At 37.1% G+C, this 26,399-nt stretch overlaps 1 protein-coding gene across 1 annotated transcript in view; it reads left to right on the forward strand.

Moving 5' to 3' along the window:
- Window positions 1-22,217, forward strand: part of LOC134542127 (polycomb protein Asx-like) — a 44,995-nt gene extending 22,778 nt beyond the window's left edge. The window contains exons 7-10 of the mRNA XM_063386091.1: window positions 94-1,641; window positions 8,382-8,689; window positions 9,136-9,661; window positions 22,132-22,217. Of these exons, the coding sequence (XP_063242161.1) occupies window positions 94-1,641; window positions 8,382-8,689; window positions 9,136-9,660 (2,381 nt within the window). The 3' untranslated portion in view covers window position 9,661; window positions 22,132-22,217. The remainder of the gene's footprint in view (window positions 1-93; window positions 1,642-8,381; window positions 8,690-9,135; window positions 9,662-22,131) is intronic.
- Window positions 22,218-26,399: the final 4,182 nt, after the last annotated feature.

Consider the following 26,399-nt stretch of genomic DNA (forward strand, 5'->3'; position numbering starts at 1 on the left):
GTTCATGTCTAAATTTATTGTATGATGAAATATTTTACTAAAAGAGTTTAGATAAGTACATGCTGATGTCTAATGTAAAATTAATATTTTCAGTTGATGTCCTTGGAGAGGATGTTTTGCCAACATCAGAGAGCGAAGCAGAGCAGAATCAACGCGATGTTGAGAGGCAGATTGGTGAGCAAGAAGTCGAGTCTTCTGCCTTGTTGGAGAATGATGAAAGTTACAGCGGGGTAGAAGTTGGTGCCAGCGCTGACCAGATCCAGCCGCTCATTGACGAGAACATCGAGGTTGGCTTGTCCGTGGAATGCAGGTCTTCTCCGGATGTAGCTCCTGTCGCAGAGTGTGGCCAGGAGTTACTCGGCGAAGTCTGCCACCAAGAGAAAAGTGTCGAAGCTATGGCTCAGTGCCAGCTTCTGCCTCGGGAAGAGACTGCATTTGAGACTGTTGAAGTGACGGTCCAAGAAAGTGTCACTGTAGAAGTCGGCAGCGAAGAGCCTTGTGCCGAGCAGGTTGCGCCAGCCACCGATCACCAACCGGATAACCTGTCGGATGGCCAACCGGTCAATCATAACAGCGATATTCACCAACCGGACCATCACCGGTCAGATGATGTTAATGCAGTATCAAACCTGGAAGATGAAACCTGCAACAACATTGTCGTCACCGCAATAGAGACGGAGGTTGACGTGAATATCCCGTGTGATGTCGGTGAAGGTCATTCTGTTAGTTGCGTTGTCGATGAACATTCTGTTAGCTGCATAGTCAAAGATAATAATTCTCTCGATTGTGTCGAAGAACATTTTGTGGGTCGTGTCGTTGAAGAACATTCTGTTAGCTGCGCAGTCAGTAAAAACGAACCGGGGGAAGTGAGTGAGGAGTGCTTCAGTTCGAACAGGGGTAAAGTTCCCGGTCAGGTGGACGAAGTGTCGCGTCGAGAAACCAAAGACATCTGTGGTGAAGGCCACATTATTTTCAAGGACGAAAAATCTCAGTTGGTCACGGGGGAGGACTTCCTGGTGCCGAACGACTACGATGGCGACGCGGGCGATTGCAGCGGCGACCACATGAGCTACGAGCCCAAAGTGGAGCACGAAGACGACGTGATCCACGAGAGCGCGATCCTCCGTGGCTCGGAGTTCGTGCTGAACGGCAGGACGTGCTCGGGGGACGCCGCGAAGGACGCGGCGTGCTTCGAGGCGGGCGCGCCGCAGGGGAAGGCGGCGGACGAGGAGGAGGAGGACGCGGAGGAGGGGGAGTCCTTGTACGCGGTGGCCGTGGGGGCCAGTGACGAGTGCTGGGACGCCGTGGACTCCAGCACGGAGAAGCTGATCGCGGAGGTGCCGATCGTGGCGCTGGAGTCGGTCCCGGTGCCCGTGGCGCTGACCATGGTGCCGGAGGGGGCGGGGGATGAGGTGAAGGTGATACCCATGCAGGAGGAGCTGGAGGTGCGGCTGGAGGAAGGGACGTTCCCCGTGGCGGAGGAGGCGCTCTCCCTGGACTGGCCGTACGCCGTCAAGATGGAGTCTGCGCTGGTGGCGGCCGCGCTCGGCTCGCCCGAGGAGATGGAGGAGACGGCCAAGTGCAGCAAGCCCCAGTACTCAGAGTACTCCACTAGTCCTGGAGTCAAGCTGGAGCTGGAAGGTGGGTCCGTTGGTAGTGTTCAGTGTTCTGGCTTGCATGGACCATAAATTAAAGTTTTACAACGTGAGTTTGGTAATTTCAGTAGTGAAACCTCTATTTAACAAATCTCAAGGGACCAAAATTTGTTGTGTTTGTTGTAAAGGGGTTTGTTAAATGAAGGTTTCGCACGGAGGTTTCGCACAGTATATTTCAAGTCATCATAAAGCTTCGCATAAATGGCTAGAACTGTCTTTCTGACTGTTTAATACGATATGAGGAATTAAACATGAAAAAGTACATAGAATACACTTGTTTAATGGCATGTCAAATAAGGTCGAAATAAATCACTAAAAGTTTTTACAATTATATACAATATTTACAGTGATGGCATGCCTTTTCTAGTATAATCGGCCCAGAGACGTTGATGTTAGATGCCCTAGCCTCCATTAACCAGTCAAAAAGTATCTTGCCCAAATAATCATTTTTATATACTTTTACACGTTTTTGATTTTTTCCTACCAGAGAAGAGTTGTTTTCGATCTGTTCCCGGTTGGATAATATGGTCGAAAGTGTAGACGACGGGATGTCCAAATGTTTTGCTATATCACTTTTTTTTCCACCTTCATCAAATGCATTTAAAATTTCTAATTTTATTTTAATGTCAATCTGTCGCCGCTTCTTAGGATTAGAATTCATTTTACAGTAGTACATACTGTGGTGATTTCCGTAACTAAGGTGGAAATAAATAAACAACAGTGAAAACTGAAAAAACGGAAATTGTACTGCTACACCATAGTTAAAAATATTTGCGTGTGCGCATCTTTAACCATAGAAACGCAAAATATACTAGTTGTTTGTCTTGCCAGAGCGAGCGATGGTACAGGAGGTTTCTGCCACTAGCACTAAATGTACCCGCCATTTGAACAAAGTGTGGCATGTATACACGACGTGTGTTATCCACGATGCTTTGTTTATTTTTTGTCTTCCGCGATTGTGCATATTATTTTAAGGTTATACGCACATATTTTTAAGCAGTGAATGCAAAAAAATGAGTGGATTTCTTGTAGGAGATGTTTATTTTTGCGTGTTTTTCAAAAGCGACAGTTCGTTGTAAACGGAATTTCACTATTTCGGAACAAATAAAATTCGGTATTTAGAGGCTTAAACAGCATTGATCTTATGGAGGTTCAGCGGGACCAAAATTTTATTTTGTAGCATGGGGTTTTTCATTAACCACTTAACATTCCATTAACATTTTAAAAAGCTGTTCTGAAAAAATAATTTTTTTTATTACAAAATAGAAAAGTACTTTAGAAATGTAACAAAAAACAGTTGGTTTTTTTTTATTTGTTTGTTTATGAAATATGAAGGACGATAATTTTACCATAGATTTATCCCAAGTTAACTCGGGCAGTCATTATGTCGGTCTAAATATGTTTTTCTTGCAGCATAAATGCAAATTATATAATATTTTGTCATATTTTGTTAATCTATTTTAATTTCGAGTAATTAATTAAGTTTGCATTAAGTTATAACATTATTTGTAGGAAAAAATCCTTACAAAATGCTGATGCAAAAAGTTTACACAATATACACTAATGAGGAGTAATAAAATTTATATGTATTCCAAAATTACATATGCCTGTAATAAATGGCCAAAATATTAAATAAAACAATACAATTAATAATATTTATGAAACAAAGTTTACATAAGTACATATTATATGTCACACAGTCTGGAAAAAAAACCATAAAAATGTTCCAAATGTATAATACTTTCTATAATACGAAAATAAATACATGTATAGAGTTTTATATAATACACATTATATTTTATGCATACCCTAGCTACAGAAATCCACAAATAAATGCTATATTTTAAAATATTTTTGCTAGTAATGGGTACACTTTATTATGAACACAATAAAAAACAATAAAAACAAATCTAATAAAAATTACCTACATGCAAAACTGTCTAAAGCGAAATGTAAATTCCTACCTACACGCTATTATTGTTTTAGGTAAAAGCTACGTGCTATAGCATTCTATATATTTGATGTAGTGTGGTACACTCTAAAACAAGGAGTAACGCACAGAGGCACATTACAGTCTGGGCAGAAATATCTTGTTTCCTTTCAAATTCTTTTGCCCTTTCCATCACGCACTCTACTGCACATTCTACATTGTCGTGTTGGATTAGACTTTTTCTCTGTTGGAGGTAATGTTTCAGGAAAATGGCACCCTGTTAGCCTCATTGGTGGAGGTGTTTTCCCAGGACGACCATGTTTAGCTGCGTATTCAGGATGGTGGCATTTCTCCATGGTTAGTTCCACTAGCTCCATCCGATACTGCAGCGCTGACTTACTTCCTCCAGATTTCCTGTACAATACAAATGAATTCCACAGTGAAAGATCTAGAAGGTGGAAAAAATATTCCTGTAGTATTTTTTTGCCTCTTTTCCTCGGAACGGTATAGTCTGACAGATATTGATCTACACTATCTACTTACTCCTCCCATGGTATCATTGTAAGCAACTACCACTTTTGGTTTCAATTTATCTTCGCCTTTTTTTTGTGACCTTCACCATTTCAGTGTTATGTACAATTGAAATCAAGCAGATATCTTTTTTGTCTTTCCATTTTATTACACAAACCTTTCCACGCTGGTACTTTCACCTTTACGCAGCTTTGTCTCTCGCAAGGCCTTGGGGACATCTTTTCTCGTTGGTCTCAATGTCCCATATACGTATGTTTTGTGCAAAATCAACAAGTCGACTAACTGTGGCGAATTATAAATATTGTTCATTGTTAGGCAATAGCCTTTGTTGAGTAGAGGCTTGATGAGATTCGAGGATACTGGTAAATCAGTGAACTCATTCCCAAGCACAGTGCCTTTCCCTGTGTAAATTATGAAGTTCCAGACATACCCTGACTTAGATTCACACAGAAGGTACGTTTTTATTCCATACCTGGCTCTTTTCAAAGGAATGTACTGAACCCATCCCAAATGGCATTTATAGAGAAGCAGGCTTTCGTCTATTGTGATATGCTGACAAGGCGTACACAAGTTATGAAACTTTTCAACCAGAATGTCGTAAACAGGCCAAATTTTATTCAGCTTAGAACTGGGTTGATTGTCTGGGTTGTAGTCTTCATTGTTGGAAAAATGTAAATATTCTTTTATCTGTAAAAACCTTCTTGAAGACATACATTGTGAAAAAATTGAATTGAAATTAGTGGATTTTTTTGACCAGTACTGTGTCAGTTCGGTTTTTTTTTACGATACTTTGCAAAATATTCAGAGCAAAAAAAACACGCATTTCATCACATTGCACAGGTTGCCACACCCGATTTGAATTACCAGGTGAGTTCATTTGACTCTGATTAGCATATCTATTTGTCTCGTCAGTAATAATTTTCACAAGGTCATTGTCAAAAAACTGGTGGAAAAACCAAAGTATGTCAGCATCCTCACTTACTATGAAATTCACTGCAGGAGTACTATGGAATGCATAGTTTGGGGGTGCCGGTGATGCAGGAACCGTGTTGATTTTGCACCACTGACGTGCAGACTGAAGAAAATTGTCACTTTCCGAATCTGAACTGTCAGAACTAGTGTCAGAACTTGTGTACACCGTATCACTTCCACTTTCTGCTACAGCATCTTCTAAATCCGATCCTTCAATATCCACTAACTCGTCTGTTTCCATTTCAAAACAAAATAAAAATCACTGAAAGAAATTCACAAATTACATTTTACATTCGTAGCCGAATACAAAAGAAAACATCACAATAAGTATGACAATCCCCACGGCGAAACTCACTCAAAATAAAAATATTCAGTTGATATATTCATACAATTGTTTATGAAATACGAATACATAACGAAAGAAATTGTCTACTTGACTGTCGCAAAACTCGCGAAAAATCAGTTTTTCTCTGATCACTGCACTGTGCACGGTAAGGTAATGAAATCTAAATAGATACTGCACCCTATCAAGGAAATAATAAACTAAATATTTGTAAACAAATGTGTAAGTTACGAACATTTCATGAATACGCTTATCATCTTGCGTGTCGGCAAGCGCACAGAGCTGCCATCTCTGTTACAAAGCTTGAAGTGTACACAGATAGTCAATATGTGCCACAATCTACACGGAAAAAAGTAAACTACAAGAGCGAAGGAACACGACGGAAATATTCGGGATACATAACGAAGGACAGCAAAGTGAATTGTGTCACGAGTATACTCGGGTTAGCATAAAATTAGCACTTTATACAACCCGAGTTAATTCGGGTTAATATGTTAAGTGGTTAAATAGAATATTCGTTAATGGAGGTTTTACTGTATTTTGAATTAAATGTCTTAATTAATAGTGAAGTATCAAAAGAAGATATTATTGGCGATGAAGAGGTATTTTATTTTCATTAAATATTGGTGATGGGTCAATCTCAACTTTTCTTGGATTCGAATCTTGAATTTGAATCAAAAAGAGTGCATTGAATGTACACCTCGAAGCTGAGTTTAGAGTTTAAATGTCAAAAACAAAATAATGTCCTAAAAATAAAAATTCAATACACATATAAAAATAATATTATGTACATAATTTTACACACAAAAAGCACAAAATATGCATTGGGTTTTAATGACTTTAATGTCAGGGTTGAATTTACTGCATTTCAACCAATCTTGTTGCTGTATAATTAATAAGCCTCATTTTATGATAATATAATTGGTAATAAATTGGTATAATACAGCATATACTTTCATTACAATAAAAATAAATTAACAAACATTTGTGATTCAAAAAGAGATGCATAATAAAAAAAATTAGATTAATTTTTCTGATCAATGCACTTTGGTACAATTTTTTTTTGACGTGACGTCTAATAAATCGATGAACGTCGGCTGCACGCACGAAAAAGTGTCCCACTACGGATGTGCCCTGTTTGCTCATTGTACGCATGCGTGGCATCTCTCTTCATGCTCATTGTACGCATGCGTGGCATCTCTCTTCCACTCGATTGGAACAACCATCGATTTGACTTTTCAATCATATTTTCGTTGTTTGAATTATTAATATTACGTAATTTAACGATCGTCCACCGATTTTCAGCACAATCAGTACGGTTATTTAAAAGCAATGTTGAATATTCAAAAACATTTTGAACCAACAATGGTGTTTTACAGTTACACATAATAATTCAAATTACACCCGGGATGTTTTGCACAATGTTTTAAAAAATATTGTAACACATTATAAATAAGTTTGGTGTATTTGGGATGCGTATTTGTTATGAAATCGTGTTATAAAAACGAAATAATATTATTCCCCTACCGTGAACAAATTTTTTATTACGAGTATATATCATCTGAAACTATTAATTTTCAAGTTTGGTCTTGTGGTTAGCGTGGCTAATTTCTGATCCGAAGGTTGTTGGTTCAAATCCCAGCAGCTGCGAAATTTTTTTTTTTGTTCTTGTATAAATAAATACGACGTACGCAACATTTCAAAAATAATAAATATATTTGAATTAATGAATGCAAATAAAAGTAAATTTATTAATTAAATTTTACATTTCATTTCACTCCTTTGTATCCATACAAAATAGTGATAATTCAATAAAAATGATTCAATTTTATTTATAAATATATGCAGTGGTAGATTTTATCATACAAAAGATAGAAAAATTAAAAAAAAAATTCTTCCTCAAACAATATAACATTTTTAATGCCTGAATGGTTTGGTTGCAAATACCAATTACGGCTCAGTCTCGGGCCGAATATGATATTTCCTTTTCTTCTGGATCAATCATTTCATCAATGTTTTGTTATGACGTTGTCACGTTAAACTATCGTCTGTAAACCGACTTTACAGACAACCATTTTTCCAGAAATAACTATATTCTTTGAATTTCAAACATTAAGATTACTTGTTCTATGGTTTGAATTAATTTTTGCTTAAATGCTGCTTAATTCCATGATACAACTTGCATTTAGGTACTCCATGGTGTGTTAACTTGGTTTCAACATGCTTGTCCGTGTCATTTTGGTTTTCATTGCATTCCACGATGTTATTGTGTTCCGAGTGATGACCCTGGGGTCGGGATTGGTATAAAACAGCATCTACTTTCATTACAATAAAAATAAATTAACAAGCATTTGTGATTGAAAACGAGATGCACAATAAAACAAAATTAGAATAATTTTTCTGATCAATGCACTTTGGTACAATTTTTTTCCCCCAGAAATATCTATATTCTTTGAATTTCAAACATTAAGATTACTTGTTCTATGGTTTGAATTAATTTTTGCTTAAATGCTGCTTAATTCCATTATATAACTTGCATTTAGGTGCTCTATGGTTAGAGACCTGTAAAATTTGCGATTTCAAACCCCTAAATGATAGACTCCATGATCCTCTATGCACTCGTACAAATTACATCTGCTGATTGGTTACCGACTCGTAACACCCGTTGACTGGAATGATCGTGATTCGCTAATTCTTCTGTTAAAGATTTTTCATTGGCCCAGAGTCCTTCAGATAAACTGTGGCCCAATCAATGAAGCAAAATAATGTCAAAAGTATTTGGACTCTATCCTATCGCGAAATTAATCCGCGAATTTTACAGGTCTCTATCTATGGTGTATTAACTTGGTTTCAACATGCTTGTCTGTGTCATTGTGGTTTGATCGCAGTCCACAATGTTATCGTGTTCCGAGTGATGACCCTAGGGTCGGGATGGTGTTTAACCCCGCAGTGACGCTGACGCCCGAGGCGGTGACGGGAGCGGACAGCTCGGTCACCAGCTCGGTGGCCGCGGCGGCCTCTCTCCCGGCCGTGTCGACGGCTGGAGTGGCGACGGTGATCCCACCCACCACCATCGTGTGCCTGCCGCCGGCGGTGGGGCGCTGCTGCGTGCCCAGCAGCGTGGCGGAGACGGCGGCGGTCGCCAGCTCCAGCTCGGTGCCCTACCTGGCTCTCACCAGCACCACCCCCATCCGAGCCCTGCCCGGCCAGCTGCCCAAGAGTCAGGCCAAACCAAAGCCTCCGAGAGACCCCTCTCAGGTCAACCAAATTCATTTTATACCACTGCAGAACATTTTTCGTGTGTAATACCATTCACAGTATGTTTTTTTATTTTTTTCTCCCTTCAGCTTGGAAATTGAAGTTAATAGTACGTATTTATAATAGAAATGGAAATTGTTCTTACTTCAGCAGTTGAAATTTATTTGAAGAAATACGAGTAGCGACACTTAAAATGACTTGTCTTGAAGTACAAGTGGTAAAGAAGTGTTATGTGTTGATGGGATTGGCTGTATTTATTTTTGCCTAGACTTAAAACAACACCATTAGAAACTGGTGAACCGCTTAACCGTTCTAGGCAGTTTTAACGGACGTAGTGGGTGCTGAAGTCGAGAGGCCGAGACGTTGGTTCTTGTGATGAAATGGTCAGTGATACTTGGATGGTGTGTTCTCGCTTGCTGACTGTGGACAGTGTCTCCCGTTTGCAGGTGACGCCTGGAAGTTCTGGTCGTAATTCCCGCTCGGCTAGCAAACCGCCGCCCGGCGCAGTGAATTTGGAGCGAAGCTACCAGATCTGCCAGGCCGTCATCCAGAACAGTCCGAACCGGGACCAGCTGCGGTGTCAGTTGAAGCCGCCGCCATCGTTGCTCGCGGCCGGTTCGAACGGCAACGCCCCGGGCGGGACCGGCTCGGCGTCGAAAAAACCGGACTGTTGTTTGCCGCCGCGCGCGACGGCTCAGACCCAGTACGGCCTGGTGACCTCGTCGCGCGGGGGGGGCCGTCGGCAAGCCGTTCACCCCGCCGTTACCGGCGCCCGGAAACTTCCCGCCCGGCCTGAACAATGGGTTGGGACCGGCGCAGGTGCAGGGCAAAGTGAGCAGTTCTCGCACGGGCGTGTACCAGCAGCGCCAGCCGTCGCCGCCCGTCGTCGTGAGACACGTGTTCACCTCGTCGCAAGGCATCCCGGTCTCTATGGCAGTTTTGCCTCCGACGCAAGTGCCGGCCGCACCTGAGGTACATTCCGCGCAGCTCTGCATGCTTCCCCACACGAGTAGCTGGTAGACTGATGCACTGCGTTTTGTCTGGTGGACGTTAGTTTCTGATTATTGCCCTTCACCGGGTCTTGTGTGCCCCCTTCATTGCACGACCTCACTCTGTTGCCATGGGATACTTCCTGCGTAGAATTCATTTGTGATTGTTGTATTCTGTTCCTGCATCTGGGTTTGGCTCTGGAATTTTATCGTAAACATATAAGTTACCTCATAAGTACTATGCAGCTGTTCAGTTTCTAAAATTTTACATAGAGTATTTTGCCAATGTAAATATCATTTAAACTTTTTTTATTAACAATTTTTTGGTGATGTCTGCAAACATAGTGGATATCAATATTTTTAACTAGTTTCCTGTTCTATGCTTTCATTATTTAAAAAAAAAAAAAATTTAAAACTTGTAAAATTATTCATTACAATGTGATAACTATGACTTTAACTTTTATATTGGCTTAACTTTGCATTTTAAAAACTATAAAAACTGTATTATTTAAAAAATTTTTTCTTTAGTTAGATTAACATTATATAAATATTTTTTTCTAGCACAGAATTCTTGTCAAGGTATTTTAAATCTTGACTACTTATACTTAAGTGAATGAAAGAAATTTGTAGCATTTTGAAATGAAATCTTATCACTGTAAAAGAAAAGATCTTTGTCAGTTAGTCTGACCAAATAACAGGATCTGTTAAGTATTTTCAGTGATCCGTATTCATGCTAATTGTTAGGGCATTATTGTTTATTCAGTTAAATGCATATAAATATGGAATTAATTTTATAGTACTGCTATTTTTTAAGCCTAGGCTACTTTGCGGTAGCACGCAGACAGCATGGAAAAATATTATGATCACACATGTTCAGCACACATTTCGAAGCTACATTCATACTCAACACAGCGGTTCAAACATTTCAGTTTTTTTTTTTCCTCTCCTTTATTTTGCTTGGAAATGTTCACTTTCAAATGTAGAATTTTGTAATCTATTTTATATGAAGTACAGTGGTCTCTTGGTAATCCGGCGTATGTCGGACCGGAGCACTGCCGGATTACTGAACACAGCAGATTACTGGAAATCACTAATAATGACACATTTATATGGCAGAAGCTATGTTTTATTGCATTCATATACCATATTTATCGGCAGAAGGGTCGCCCCTTCAATTGGGCCGTACCTTTAATTTTGGGCAAAAAATATCTAACATTATCACTGTCGCCCCTGCATATGGTATGGGTAGAGCCAAGATTTTATGGTGTTATGAAAAAGGACTTTTCGTCATTAAGAATTGTGGATTTCGTCTTTATCGTCATAAAAAATTAAAACACATGTAATAACATGTACACACCTAGCAGAGCTGCCTTGATCAAATGCTTCAATAATTCGTGGTTAGAGACTTAAAATATGCACATTAAACAATACTATGTTGAGAGTACATAAAAAATTAACAACTAAAATATTTAGTATTCTTATGCAGGTAAGTACTGTTCCTGAGTTCAGGAGAGAGTCTAAATTAATTAAAATAGAAACTACAGTTAAACTTTTGTTCTATAAATGCAATATAATTAAGCTCAGGAAAAAGCCACCATTGTCAGCAGTTCAGCATTCTCTGGTTTTAGAGATCTTCTTCTGTCACTTACAACTACAGAATACTTAGAAAAAGATCTTTCTGAGTCCACATTCGTTGCAGGTATCCATATTAACTTTAAAGCAGCAGCTGCAAATTCAGGATAATCCGCTTTCATTTTGTTTACTTTATGGGCCCAACATTGTATGTGGTACATGTGGTCACCAAATACACCTTCAAGGGTACCAGCAGATTTTGTCATGTACCTGGCACTATCTGTAACATACGCAATTATGTTTTCTTCCTTGACTTCATATTTGTAGCATACATCAATCACTGCCCGAGAACAACAAACAGCATTTGCTGCATCAAGGACACAAGAAGCCCCTAAGATAACATCTTGTTCAGCACCTGGTTTCAGAATTTTAAACAAGATGTTGAAAACACAATTATTACTCTTGTCAGTGGTTTCATCTGCGAGTATGACCACATCTTGCCCCAAGAGCTGCTGCTTGATTTCCACTTCTTTTTTCTCTCTAAGTAGGGGAATGTACTTTTTCCTCATCCAATCCGCTGTTGGAAGATCACCAGCACCACTTACATGCTTCTGCATCCATGCAGTCAGCTTGCTGTTGTCAAGTTTCTCAAGAGGAATACCTGCAGCTACAAAGGCTTCAACAGTTTTGAGAACAAAATCTTCCTTTTGTTTTTTTGCGCATATTTGCGCCACTCCTGCTTCTGGGATAGAAAGCTGTCGTTTCAAAGTGCATGGGGATCGTTTAGCTTTTACATGTTTGTCGCTAATTATGTGCTTGTTTACCGTGTCCTTACGTTCATGCTCCAAACGGCAATTACAATATTTACAGAAAAGTATTTTTCCGTCACTGACATATAATCCCTCATTCTTAAACTCGTCAGCACGTGATGCCGCAGTAGCTTTATTTTTCGGCATGATTAAGAAATTTAGCTTTCATTTATGCACGTCATTTGTAAACAAAGTCCGGAGGTACCAAAAACTAGTATTTACTGAAGTTTTAGCGAAAAAATAAACCGCGGGAAGCCTACTTTTTACAGGCGAGAGAGCCATATACTCAACCCGAAGTAAAAGGTTAGGTTATGTCAGGTCAGTGAAATAAATGTTTTTATTTATTTTCCGGGAGGGTTGGGTAGGTAAGCGTTATTTAAAATATTTAATGACCGTAAAATAAATAAATCCTTGCAATATGGTGCTTTTTCATTAGCGATCGGAAAACTTCGATTATGTTACGATTTTGGCACTCTCGCCTGTGAAGTGTGAAATGAAAATGAAGGCTTCACGGTAAACTGCTTATTCAACAAGCACACAAAATTGCGTTACAGTGAAATTTCATTAAATATTAAGTGATCATTAAATATCAATGTTCGCTTTTATTTTATTTTCATACGTATTTATTTAATGAATGCAGTTTTTTTTCACGTGTATTTTTCAAAGGATACAGCAAACAAGGCGCTGAGATTTTTCACGTTGTTGTGTTTGTTAACTTGATAATTTTAAGTTTACGATCGTCAGTTGTTAATATTGCATGATCTCTAGTGGCTAGATGCGTTTAAAAACTCTAACCTAACTCCGATAACGATCTTTTTTTGTTCGTGAAATCGTCAATTTTTGTGATATCTTGTAATTTTTTAAGATGAATAATTAACGCATTAAATAACCACCACACTGCAGTTGGATGACGACCATTTCTTCTACAAACAGATACGGAATTTTTGTCAATCAACCAATAGTCGGTAGTTAACGATTTAAATCAATATTGAGGTGTTTATTTGTGGTTAGAAAACATTTCGCATTTTTCGCGGTTTGGGATGAATTTTGCGTGAAAATTCGCGATTTCGCATAAAACCATATAATCTTGGCTCTAGGTATGGGTCGCAGCACCATATTTATCTGTCTTTACTAGTTGTGTGGATACAAGTGAAATGTTCCTTTTCTCAGCTTTTTTGCACGTAAGATTGACCTTCAGCTTTTCTGGGCATTTAATAAAAATTTTATTTTTAATGCATTTTTTATTTTAAAATGCAAATAGTAATTATATAAAATCTTATGACATTGGAATCAAAAGTAGACATTTCATGCAAGTCTTAGTGAAATTGTAATGGAAATCAGGTCATTATGAAGATTTTTTAAATTTTGTGATGACTGATATTACAATTTATTTTTACTCTAGGGCCCCTTGCAGTTTAGGTCGTCATTTGTTCAAGTATCTTATCTTCGAGGTCATCGTGAATGGATGTCTTAAATTTGAAATTTGCTTTCTGTTCTAGTTTCCTCTTACATTTGAGGTCACTCACTATTCAGTAGCATTTATATTTTATGGAATCCTTAACTGTAGCGCATTATATATCTGAGGTCAACTTGCTCAACTTCATGAATTTGAACTTTTATGGTATGAAGTTTATTGTTTAAATATTTTTTTTTTTTCTGAGAGAAGGTAGTTGAGTGTTTATTTCAATCAGTAGAATAATTTGTAATAAACTCTTGTTAAATTTCTTATCAAAAATGAGTATTCCAAAATTTTTTATATCATTATCACTTCTGAATATTTGCTCAACATTTTTCAATGTTTTACTACAGTATTAGGATTAGCTTTTTCTTGTGTGTTTAGATAGAATTTAATTTTGTTTGCATGAAGATCTACAATGTTAATGATTATACTATCTATGTGTTTCTTACTAAAGCCATGTTGGTTCATAAATTATGACTAGAGCATGTTTCACATTAGATAAAGGAATAATATTTAGAGTGTAGAAACAGCTAAAACTAAATAATATCAGTTCTTCATTAAGTTGTAAACTTTGCAAAGCATCTGTTGAGGTTGGAGGTAGTACTCTTCACAATTCATTGGGAATGCATGTCTGTGATACTGCATGTATGACATTGTTGTATTTTTGTAAATTATTATAATTGTGTGTATGCGGTACACGGATAAAAATTTAAAATGTAATGATAAGTTAGATTAATTTTAAGGTTGAGAAAACTACGTACATTTTGGCAGACTTTTTTTTTTTCATTTCCACTCAAATTAAAAAAAAAACTATGGCAGAATGAATGCTTGTTTAAATGATATTTTAAAAATAGATTTTGTTTTAAGTTTTCACTTTATAAATAATACACACACATGTGTGTGTAATTTAACAAAATAAGTTTTTTTTGTGATTCCTGAATTATATAAAAAATGAATTGGTTAAAAAAAAGTTTGCTGTATGTAGAGAAAGTTAAGCAATTGATTAGTTTAAAAGATGTTTGCAGGTGTTACAATGTTCAGTTCATATATGGTCAGTAAATTTTACAGACATTAGGACTAGCAAAATAGTAGTTTAGTAGGTAAATGTTAACTTTTACCCATATGATTAGTTGTTTCAAGTAGTAAGGTTATAGATGTTGTAGGGTTTACAATAAGAATGAAAAATAGCTCTGAGATTGAAATTATTTATTTATTAGGGAAAAAATGTTTTCCCATAATTCTAAGAGTGATAATATATTGAAATTATTACATATACTCAGTTTTTATTTACAGATTAAAAAAAAGTGGTCATGTTCCTTAACAACTGAAGTTAAAAATGTAACAAATTTTGTGTTATGTAGCTGCCAACACCTTAATGTACCTAAGTGTCAATTTTTTTAATTTACTAATTCACACAGTTTTTAGTTTGCTTGCTAACAGTTACACTGCACACAAAAAAAATTCTAGACTTGTCGAAGCTCTAAACATACACAAGAAATGTGACGAATATATATAATTTTCTTAGAGGTCACTAAATATCCAGTCCACTGTGAAATAACATTTTTTTTTCAGAAGTCATGATTAGAACAGATCCACAAAGTTCAAAGAGTCACCCTTTTTGTTGGTGCTACCTTGGATTGACCCATCAGTAATTGTACTTGAACTGGACCCTATCAACATTTCTCACGAAAATATACTACAGTGGCACATCCCAATTCGGAACTGATTTTCCTGCATTGTGTCATAGTCGACGTGCCCTAAAAATCAGGATGATGGTTGCTGTGCATCCATCAGAACTTGTCTTTACATTTGTTGTACATCAACAGTAGAAACATCAGAGCGTAAGGAAAGTGGAAACGTAAAGTGCAACTGTAAGGAGTGGGGTGCATAATTGCTAAAGACAAGATGTTATGGTTATATTTTCAATCCAATTTTGTTTTTAAAACAATGTCAGAGTTATTATTTTTATTTCCATAAAATAGTGGTAATATTTATATGTTGCATTTTTTATGATAAAATAATTTTTAATAACTTTATCTAATACAGATACATTCAGAACAACAATAATAAATTGGTGAGCATTTGTGGTTTAAAAGTGATTCACCGAGATATCCACAGTAAATTAATTTTTCTGATCTACACATTTTGGTAATATCTTTTGTCCGGAAATGACATTTCTTGAATTTCAAACATTGAAAGATTACTTTTTTATCATTTGAATTAAGTTTCGGTCAAATGCTACTTACTTCCATGATATAACTTTCATTTTGGGTCTACATAGTGTATTAATGTGCTTTTCAGTGTTATTTCGGTTTTATCGCATTTCACAGTGAATATTGTCCTTAACAATAGCAGAAGAGCGAGGGAAGGGCTCAGGAGTGTTTGCTCAGTGGTATATTTACATTATAGCACACTTGCATACTTGTGCAATTCTACTGTACTTGAACACTACTCACTTGCACTCTTGCACACTTGTATACTTGTGTACTTGCACACATTCTCACGGTATCTGAGAAGTTTCACTTCTAATGGGTATGGAAGCAATTTTTTTTTTTTGTGGTTCCTGATTTCATAACTGCTGCCAGCATCTCTTCACGCTCAGTTATTAATATATCTTGCCTTGCTCAACTTTTTCTGGAAGGTTAAGAATCGATCCTCTCAGTTGACGTCATCTGACATTCAAAGTCATTTTAATATTCAAGCTTGTAAAGTGTTTGTGGTCATCCTAGGTCTGAAGTTATCTTATATTTTATATTTTAGGGCACCTTATTTTTGCCCCTCATGAATTGATTGATATGATGCCTAACATAAAAAATTTAAATTGATGTTTTGAATAATAAATTCTTCATTGAAGAAGTAAATTATTGATTGCAAGTAGAGTAAATTTGTGTAAAACAAATGAACATTTGTTAGTAAATTGAATATTTGTTTAAATCTAAACTTTAATTTTTTTTTTGACTTTCATTAAAGGATTCCGTATCAAAATGGATAATTAATGTAAATATTTGGATAGAGATTTTACTACTGAATATTGGCCCAGCTGGAAAAATTAAATAATCTTTGAAATTATTATTTATGATAAAAATAAGTGACTTAATATGTATGCCTATATGGCTTCTATTGCATGATCTGTTCTGGTGTTGAACGCTTGCATTGGCCCGTTTTCTGTCATGTTTCCACAACTTTATGGCTTCCATTCTTGCCTTTGCTCCCACATTCACAAGCACTCACACTGTGTCTTCAGCACTACCCTTTCCCTTCCCCCTCCTTTTTTTCATCCAAGAAAGTGTAACGCCACATACAGCAGAAGTTATAGGCAAGCGTACAATAACTTTCTTCATTTGCCAGTTTCAGGAAATTAAGAGATTATTCTATGGACATATTACAATGTAGTTTGTCTCAAAGAAGTGTACCTATATATTATTTAGTGATTGCTTCAAAAAGAATTTAAGACCTCACATTTTCATCAAAAAATGTGTGTAGACCAAGTACTGCCTAACTTTCAGTGAAAATGCACGTGAAGATTCTATTGTCAACTGTTTCTTGTAGCAAAATAGTAGCATTTTAATTTTAACCATTATTTAAACAGTTGCATTGTTTCATAATGAAGTGAGATCACCAGAAATCCACATGTACATAACATATGCTGCTGAACTTTGAGAGAATTCATTCTTGAAGCCCATTTGTTTTGACTTCCTGCTGAATTTTGCCATGGCCTAAATTTTTACAAAATACATTAGCAATTTTCGTTTACTGGCATTTTTTAACAAAGGCCTTCCCATTGTCTCTGAAAATTCATAAACACTAGTGTTGCCTAACTTGGCGGCATACATTTTTGTATGATTTATTTTTGTAAGTACAGAAATTGTTCTTTAAACCGTAAATTTATTTTTAGAGAATGAAAGAAGTCTTTACAATAAAATTGGACCATAGCTTTGCATATACAATAATTGTCTTAAAAATAAGCTCCAGATGGCAGTTAAAGTACACCAATATACGTAGGCTATATCTGATTTATACAGGGTGTCTACCGACCCTGGAAAACCTGGAAAAATCAGGGAATATTGTAATCAGGGAAAAATCGGGGGATTTTTTAAAAAATCAGGGAATTTTTGTTTTGTAGGTTGTAGTTGGCAATACGTTTTTTTTTATTGATCAGCTTGCATTGACGTAGCATCAAGTGTCTCCCCTCCCATTTTTATTTTTGAATGGCAAATAACAATCAGTTCCCACGTCCATTTTCTTTTATTTAACATCGGATTCGGAAGTGGCGTCAAATCACGTGATACAAACTGGTTCAAGCTGGTCTGTTATCCTGCTGACGTGACATGCTGCAGCATTGCTTCCCACGTTCGGATTATACCGACAGGTGCGTTTAATTTTAAGTATCTATGTATGCCCCCAACATAAACTGGGCATTATTGTTAGCTTTAAAAATGTGTATCACCGACACTTTTAGTGAAGATTCGCCATCATTGCTAGAAATTAATAGTTGTGGGCTTCATATGGTCCATGGTGCTTTCAAAACTGGAATTTCTGCTACACAAGAAATCCGATGGTTAGAAAATACTGCAGTTGCTGAGCGTGCCATGAAAACATTACCCCACCTAAAGAAATTTGTTAGTGAAGTTTCTATTTCATCTGTCTCTTTCAATGTAGTGAAAAGTACTCTTGAAGATAATCTTCTAGAAGTAAAATTGACATTATTCCACAGACCTGCCAACTCTCACGATTTTGGTGTGAGGCTCACGATTTTAAGGTCCATCTCACGCCCTCACGCCAAAATATTGTTTCCTCACGATTTTTCGGGGCCCAAAATTTTGTTTATAAAAGTTACAAAACAAGTTTTACGAAAGCTTACAGTAACGAGTTTCCATCAATACTCGAGTCACGTAAAGGAAGCAATTTTGCGTTTTGTAGCATGTGCCGTGCTGATTTTTCTATCTCGCATAGTGGAAGAGGAGACATTGTGAAACATGTCGCTACAAAAAAACACAACTAACACGTGAAGTGTATTGCTTCCAATAAAAAAATTAATTTTGCTGTGAACAGTGATAATAGTGTTACACGAGCAGGATGTTATTTTACATCTTTTTTATTTGCGGCCCTGCATGATCACTACACGACAGCGCTAAATTATGTTCAACTAAATTAAATCTGCAACCTATAATTTGTTGAAATAAATTTTGAAGCAGAGACCATGTAACATATGTACAGGTATGTCACTTAAATTTAAAGATTCTCATTTGTTGTTTTTTATATCCTACCTGTATTTATGAGCCTTAAATTTTTTTATCGAGGACCTCATGATTTTTTAAATTTGAATGTTGTCAGGTCTGATTCCACTCTTTGGCATCAGAGCTGGAATTGTTTTTTACAATGTTCCAAAGTGAAGCACCCATGGCACCTTTTCTCTATGATTCACTGGTAGACATTTTATTAGCTTTGGCAGGAAAGTTTGTGAAACCAGAGTTACTGAAGAGCTTTAGGGAGAAACGCAATGTATCTCGATTGGATGTAGGTAACTAGAAAAATCTATTGACTGCTAACAATATCAAGTTGGGTTATGCAGTACACCATGCCATCAAGAAAGAGAAAGTACCAGTAAAGTCTGTCCTGTTACTGAAAAATGATGTTAGGACTTGTCCAAAGGTTATGGTAAAAAAAACTTCAATACAAAAGTCCCCTTAAGTACAAACTTACCAAGGGAATTTCCTGCTTATGTCCATCTGTGGCTTTAAATTCGGGTGTGAGTAAACAGCGTTTGAAGTACAGTTTAGAATGTTGTCTTCGAAACAGGTGGCTAGCAGGACAAGAAACTGATAACAATGAGTGATCATGTCAGTTGGTATGTTCCTCGCAAGATTCTGAAGCACCGTTCTCGTCTTTTTCTCGAGAAGACGCGCGCCTTAATCACTTGTGAATGCTCATTCGTAAGGCACATACAGTAGCTACCAAAACAGACCCTAAAGTTTGTGAGGATGATGTTGGTACTTTCCCATGGAAATGCATAATTGGAAAGAGGATTTTCAGTGAATTCTAATCTGCTGACTGAAAACTTGCAGGAAGAAACACTGATTGCACAAATTTAAGTGTACGACTTTGTTCAATGTTCTGTAGGTGTAGAGCATGTTATCACCAAGTTCATGTTACAGTATGTAAGAAATGCTATTTGTAGGCGTAAGGAAGCCCTGCAAACAAAACAAAGAGTAAAGGAAGCTGCAGACAAGTAGAAGGCAGAAAAAAGAAGAGTTGAAGAGGCGTACAAGGCATTGCAGTTGAAGAAGGCTCGAGTGTTGGATTTGGCTCGTTCCGAAGCAAGTGCAATAGACGCAAAAGTTGAGTCGCTGCGAAATTGATGGTTAGCCCCTTTTACCTACTAATGTTTTTGCAAAAGTAAGTGTGTGAAATTTTTGTAGCAGCATGTTTTATTTGCCATTAATTGAGTCACTTTGGCCACGTCTGACAGAAGGTAATTTTTTTACTAATTTAAGTGAGTTGAAATATTTTGAAACCCGTGAATGTACTGTTATGCAGTTTTTTCAGTTAAGTGTATTGTCATAATTGTGTTAAAGAAAACCTGGAAAAATTCAGTTTTAGACCTGGAAAACCTGGAAAAATCAGGGAATTTCATTTACTTGATCTGGTAGACACCCTGTTTATAGTGTCTTCTTACAGGAAAATAAGATATATTGTAGAAATGTGTTTACAGCTTACATGTATTCAACCTGGTCTGGTAACCAATAACAAAGTTTGAAACACCATGAGGTGCACATCCTACCCAGTTTTGAAAAGTCTGGGAAAAATTTGTCCAGTCTGGAAAACCCTGAAGCATAAGGAAATTTCAGAATTGCAAGATTGTAGCAACCCTTGAATCGTTGTGTTGTCTTCTGTTATCTTGCCATCTGGAGTGAATGTGATTTACGGCTGCTGCGGTTTCCTTGGGGCTTGCCCCTTGTGATGTGGCGATTAGCTGTTGCCCTTTGGCAGGATTCGAAGAGTGGACATCACCGTAGGCAGGACGTTCGGAACAGGCCTAGCAGGGCATAAGTGTAAGGTTCCGAGGGCCCCGTGGTGCGGTCGGCAGATTGGGTTGGTTCTTGGCAAGAACACGTGGGCTGAAACGCTTGCTGAGGAATTCCAGTAGCTCTCAACACGGTTCTTGTTTTCCGTCTGTCACGGGCACGATTTGTCATTGCTTTATATAAACGAGTGGGCATGGATGAAATTTGGTCCATTTTAAGGTGCTGCTGGTATGACATGCTTTTTATGTGAGTGTCGGAGCAGAGGAATTGTAGTTCGTCCTTCACACTGCAGATAGTGCGGCTCAATAGAGATAATTCTCTAGAGATCATTTCTGAGTCAATATATATTGGCTTAAGGGGTCACCTTAATTACTGTATGCTTGTGATACATTCAAAACTTGAAAGCTCTAAGGTTATGGTTATTTTCAGAAAATTTAAAATAAAAACTTGATCATCTTTCTCGAGTGTTTTTAAGACATTGTGCCTCACATTGCAGTAAAAGCAAGAGACAGCGATTATTTAACTGTAATTCACAGACTTTAGGTTTACATTATGGTATCAACTAGTGCTGAACCAAACCATTTCAAATTCAACAGTATAACATCATGTTAGTTTAATATTCTCACAAGTTTGGGGGGGGGGGGGGAATTAATGATATTGTTTATTAATTGTCCTAAAACAGTATATTCCTCTACTGTTTTCCTTATGATGACAACTTTTTACTTTTAAAAATACTGAAAATCAAATAGTACCTGCTCCATTGTGAATAAAACAAAAATATATAATTTTGATACCCATCAGGTTTGCCTGATATTTCAGTTGTTTTGTCACATTTATATCAGAAACAATTTTCCTCCCCATGGGAGCAAGTAAATAGGTACATGCATAGATTCAGTATATGTTTGCAGGCTGTGACTTGTGTAACAGTACGTAGTAAGAATGTGCCTGGAAATATGGGAGTCATACCAGTAAATAAATTGTTTTGGAATGGTTTAAATTCAACATTGGCGTGAGGTATTTTGATAAGAAGTTTTGTTGGTAATTAATCACTTGTATCAGCCCATCAAACATTTAACATTTCTTTAATACTTTTATGAAAAAATTTTTCTAAAAAAATTCTTATTTTTAACACAATATTTGTGGATTTTTACAAAATAGTATGTAACTAGTTTGCATTAATTTGTTTCTTCCTTTTGTGGCCTCTGTGTTGTACAATCCGTTTATAAAGTATAACTTTTTTTTAAGAAAGTTTTCATTTTATTTACACTATTTTTCAGTATTTCCATTGTATAAAGCATAAATTATTTGATCCCTTGAAAAATTTTTGAGCCGGGGTCCAGTGTGCATTCATCAAAATTTAATCCTTTATAAAATATTTCTTAAGGATAAATAAATTTAAAATTATTGATTACAAAAACTTTTTTTAATAGTGCTTGGTTTTGTATGGATTTGTAAACTATTTGAATATACTATTTGAAGCTTGTGTAGGAAATTACTTTATTGAAAATTTTGTTGGCAAGGTTTTACGGTATTTCCGTGATTATCGGTTGTCGACACGCTGGATGGACTTTGAACCTGTTGAACGCAGATCGTGGACAACCCGGGTCACGTCGGCCAGTACATCCTGGTGCAGCGCACTGGGGTCGGGGACCACCAGCCCTTCTTCGACCCCAGGAAGGGGGGGTCGTTCCCCCCGCGCGCCTCCAGTGCCCCCCCCTCCAACCACCACAGGGTGAGCTGCGCGGGGCGTGGAGGTGGAGGAGGGGGGCGAGGCCGGCCGGCGAGCGTCGACGTGGAGAACACGGACTACGGCCTCCTCGCGGCGCACGGGCCCAACCCCGGCACGCAGGCGGTGACACGCCGCGAGGCGGCGTACGGCCGCTCGGGGGACGGGGGGGCAGCGGGGGGTGGCCTGGGGGACCAGCCGGTGGCGGGGGCATACCCCGTGGCGGGGCAGACGTGCGGCTGCAACACCAGCGCCATGATCGTCTGCAAGAAGTGCGGGGCGTTCTGCCACGACGACTGCATCTCACCCTCGCGCCTTTGCGGCACCTGCCTCGTCAGATAAGCCGCGCTCTGCTTCAAGTGGCATTATCTCCCCTGCGCTCTGGTGCTGCTGCTGCTGTTAGGTTTCAGCGGTGACGAAAGGAAGGAAGCAGTGAAATACCGGTCTCAACTCACTCGCCTTTAACATTCATTGTTGATCGAACACTACCATAGATTCTTCCATTAAGAATCATAATCACACAATAACAATGCTCAACCATTAGTTTCACCTTAAGATTAAAATACAATGCATAATAAATTTAACGCAATACGAAATTTAAGATGACACTGGATAAATCAGGTTTTTTAATGTTCTTTGGTTTTTGACATAACATTTGACAATGCTTTGTGCATGTTGAATACAATTAGCCAATTTAGGGTCACTAGATTAAATTTTTACATGAAAAATTTTTGAATTGGTAATTTTATTTTTTAGCTAACCTTTACACTTAAAAGGTATTTTATATTGTCTTATTCTGAACTTATAAAGTAAATATAATTAGTGATATATTAACTATAAATTTCAGATACACAGATTGAATTTTTAGGTTGGATATGTGTTCCAGGGACTTATCTCTAAGAATTGAACCTATCCAAAAAAAATTTTTTTTTTTTTTACAATAACACATTTAATTTCACAATGTAATTTCTGAACTCAAAACTTTAGAAAAGGGTTTTTACTGCTTAAATAAGTAATATTTACTGAGAGCTCATATTGGTTGGTATTATACAAGATGATGTTGAAGTAGATGATGCCAGACATTGTTTTCTATTCTATGCATTGTTGTTTTTGATATTTAAGAGACCACAAAATAATTTTATATGTATGTATTGTGGCAGTGTTATCAGCTAACAATTCTTTAATTTCATTGCTTCCTTTTTTTTCTTACCACCCATCAGACCAGTGTGAGAGCTTGCAATTCTGTTATGTTAATATATAGTATGTTGCACTCATGTTAATAAAACAGTGTTTCTCTTTGGAGTCTCTTATGGGTAGTTTTCATTCAACAGTTACAGTTAATAATTCTAAATAAAATGGTATTATTTATTTTTAATTGGTTGTTGAATAATTAATTTTCATTCATTTCTGGTTTGACATGCCTATTTTAAATTTAATAAATTGTTCTCGTATGTGTGGTTTTTTTATAATTTGCTAAGAAAATGTCAATAGTGTTAGGAATGAAATATTGATTTTATTGTTACTTTTTATGAACAATTTTTTTTTGTTGCAATTATGCAATTCATTTTCTTCAATGTGCCCTTTTATATGTATAGGCAATGCTTGTAAATGTAACAAAGGAAATGTGGGCAAATTTAAGTACAAAAAGCAAAATGAATATTTTCTCTCCCTCATTTTTTATTTCAATGATAGTACACTGAAAGTTTTGCATTTGTTAAATTTGTTTTTAAAAAGTTACAACAAAAAATCACATTTGGACCTCCGCCAACCCCGTCTCTTTCAGCTGATCCCAGTGTGATGTTGTAACTCTGATTTAATTTCATGCATAGCCTTTGTTTACATTTGCATTACTGTACTATTCTAAGAAATCTCTATGATGTATCATACCACATTCCACATAAAAATACAGCAAAAAAAAAAATTTAAAGCATCATGCTGGACTTGGACATTCACTTTTAACTAATTTTGGGAGAACATTCCGACATGATTCAATCCTTCCCAATAGTCGGGGGTTGGAAAATTTAGCAAATTTTTTTTTTTTACAAAGTTAGCATATATTATTTTATAAATTTTCATCTATTATCATGAAATTAGAATTTTAAAAGCAACTTTTTTAAAAATTTGAAAACTGCTCAAGATATTGAGTAGTGTCTGTTTACGAAAAGCATTTAAGAACACGTTGAAGGCCAATGGATATTTCTGTTTTCGTATTTCATTTTTAGGGTGTGAAAAGGGCTTAAACTAGAGCTGGGCGGGATCCCGATTTTTCGGGAAATTTCGGGAATGAATTTTTCCCGAAATTATTCGGGAAAGTAATATTTCCCGAAAATGTATATGGATAATTTTTCTGATAAAATCACTGCGTAACCTATCTTTAGGTGTCGTCGTAACGGAACATAAGTTTTCTGTGATTACAGTAGAACCTCATTTTTACGTACCTGAGATATACGAATTTGCGTAATTAACGTATTTTTTTAACTGGCACCGTCATTTTCCCTATAGTTTTAATGCATTATTTTCCCGTTTAATGCAAAGCATTTCCCGCAATTAATGTTGCATTAGCGCTCCATTTTATAGCTAACCGTGACACAAGTTTAGACGGAACAACAAAAGTAAAGCGAATTGTGTAAACTGTATTTAGTTTACTACGTTCGTTTGTGGCCACGGCGATTTCTCAGCTTCGTTTGCCATTGTAAACATTTTTTTTGTGCCACTTGCCAAGGTGTACCATACGGCCATGAGTAAAACGTTTGGTGATGTGAACGTTCAAAGTCTTGTAAATATGGCGTCTTCGTGCATGTTCGGTGATGTTCGTTTTAACGAATAAGAAATATTGCGGAAAGACGTTGGCGACACTGATGTATATTACATCGAAATGTATTTGAACGTTCATAAATTTGGTGTTTAGGACAAACGACGGTGAAAGCAAAGATAGGCGTTGAGAGAAACTGTGGTGAAATGTTATTTCTAAATATTTACATATCGTAAAGTTTGTCACCGATGCTGTTCCACACACAAAGCCGAGCGCCAGAGATTCAGGTTCCTTTCTCTACAGAACAAGATATTCAATGTATTTTACTCCGGTTTTAAACGCATTGTGATATTATCTGTGTTGGCGAGTATTTTAGTGTGAAGTTGTTTACATAAGGTGTGTGTGTTTACGTACGTGAATTTCATCATGGAAAGTCGCCACACCAAATTAAAAACTCCTATCTGGTCTTTTTACCAAAAAATGCCAGATAATGTGTCTGCACAGTGTAAACAATGCAAAAAGGTTTTAAAAACCAATTTTGGTAGCACATCTGGGTTGCTTCGACATCTGATGCAACATCCAAATTTGAAAAAAGAACTTGAACAGATAGAAGCAACACGGAAAGGCGGAAATATTGGGGAAAAAACTTTAGAACCAACAAAGAAGCAACTTCGCTTAGACGAAGCTTACAAATGGCCTTCAACACATGAAAGGGCCATTTCACTGACAAACTGTATTGGGGAATGGATAGCTGATGCTATGTTGCCATACAGTACAGTGGAAAATCATAAATTTCAAAAAGTCCTTAAAATAGCTCAACCACTTTATTCAGTGCCATCTCGTAACACTTTTTCAAGAAGAGTAATACCTGAACTGTACAACAAAACAAAGGCAAAAATGTCTGAACATATTGCCAATGCAATAAGTTTATCCAAAATTGCTTCTTTATCATTCACTTGTGATTTGTGGACATCTGCTAGCAACGAAGCATTCATGTCGCTGACATGTCATTTTATTGAAGATTTCGACATGAAGAAGTACTGTTTAGGGTGTTACAGCTTTCCTGGTGGACACACTGGTGAAGCAATTAGTGAGAAACTAGTAGAGTGCTTCAATGAATGGGACTTAGAAAATGCAGGGGACAAAGTGGACATGTACATTGTGAGTGATAATGGACGAAACCTTAAGTTGGGACTTTCACTATGCAAACTTAAGTTTACGCAGCTGCAGTGCTTTGCACATACACTGCAGCTTGTATTGCAAGATGCTGTTAAAGTAACATGTGAGATCAAAGAGGTACTGAAAAAGTCACGTTCGATTGTTGGACGATACAAACACAGTGTGCGAGCAACTGAACAGTTGCATCAAATTCAAGAAG

The sequence above is a fragment of the Bacillus rossius genome, assembly GCF_032445375.1.
Source record: "Bacillus rossius redtenbacheri isolate Brsri chromosome 4 unlocalized genomic scaffold, Brsri_v3 Brsri_v3_scf4_2, whole genome shotgun sequence".
Taxonomy (NCBI): Eukaryota; Metazoa; Arthropoda; class Insecta; order Phasmatodea; family Bacillidae; genus Bacillus; species Bacillus rossius.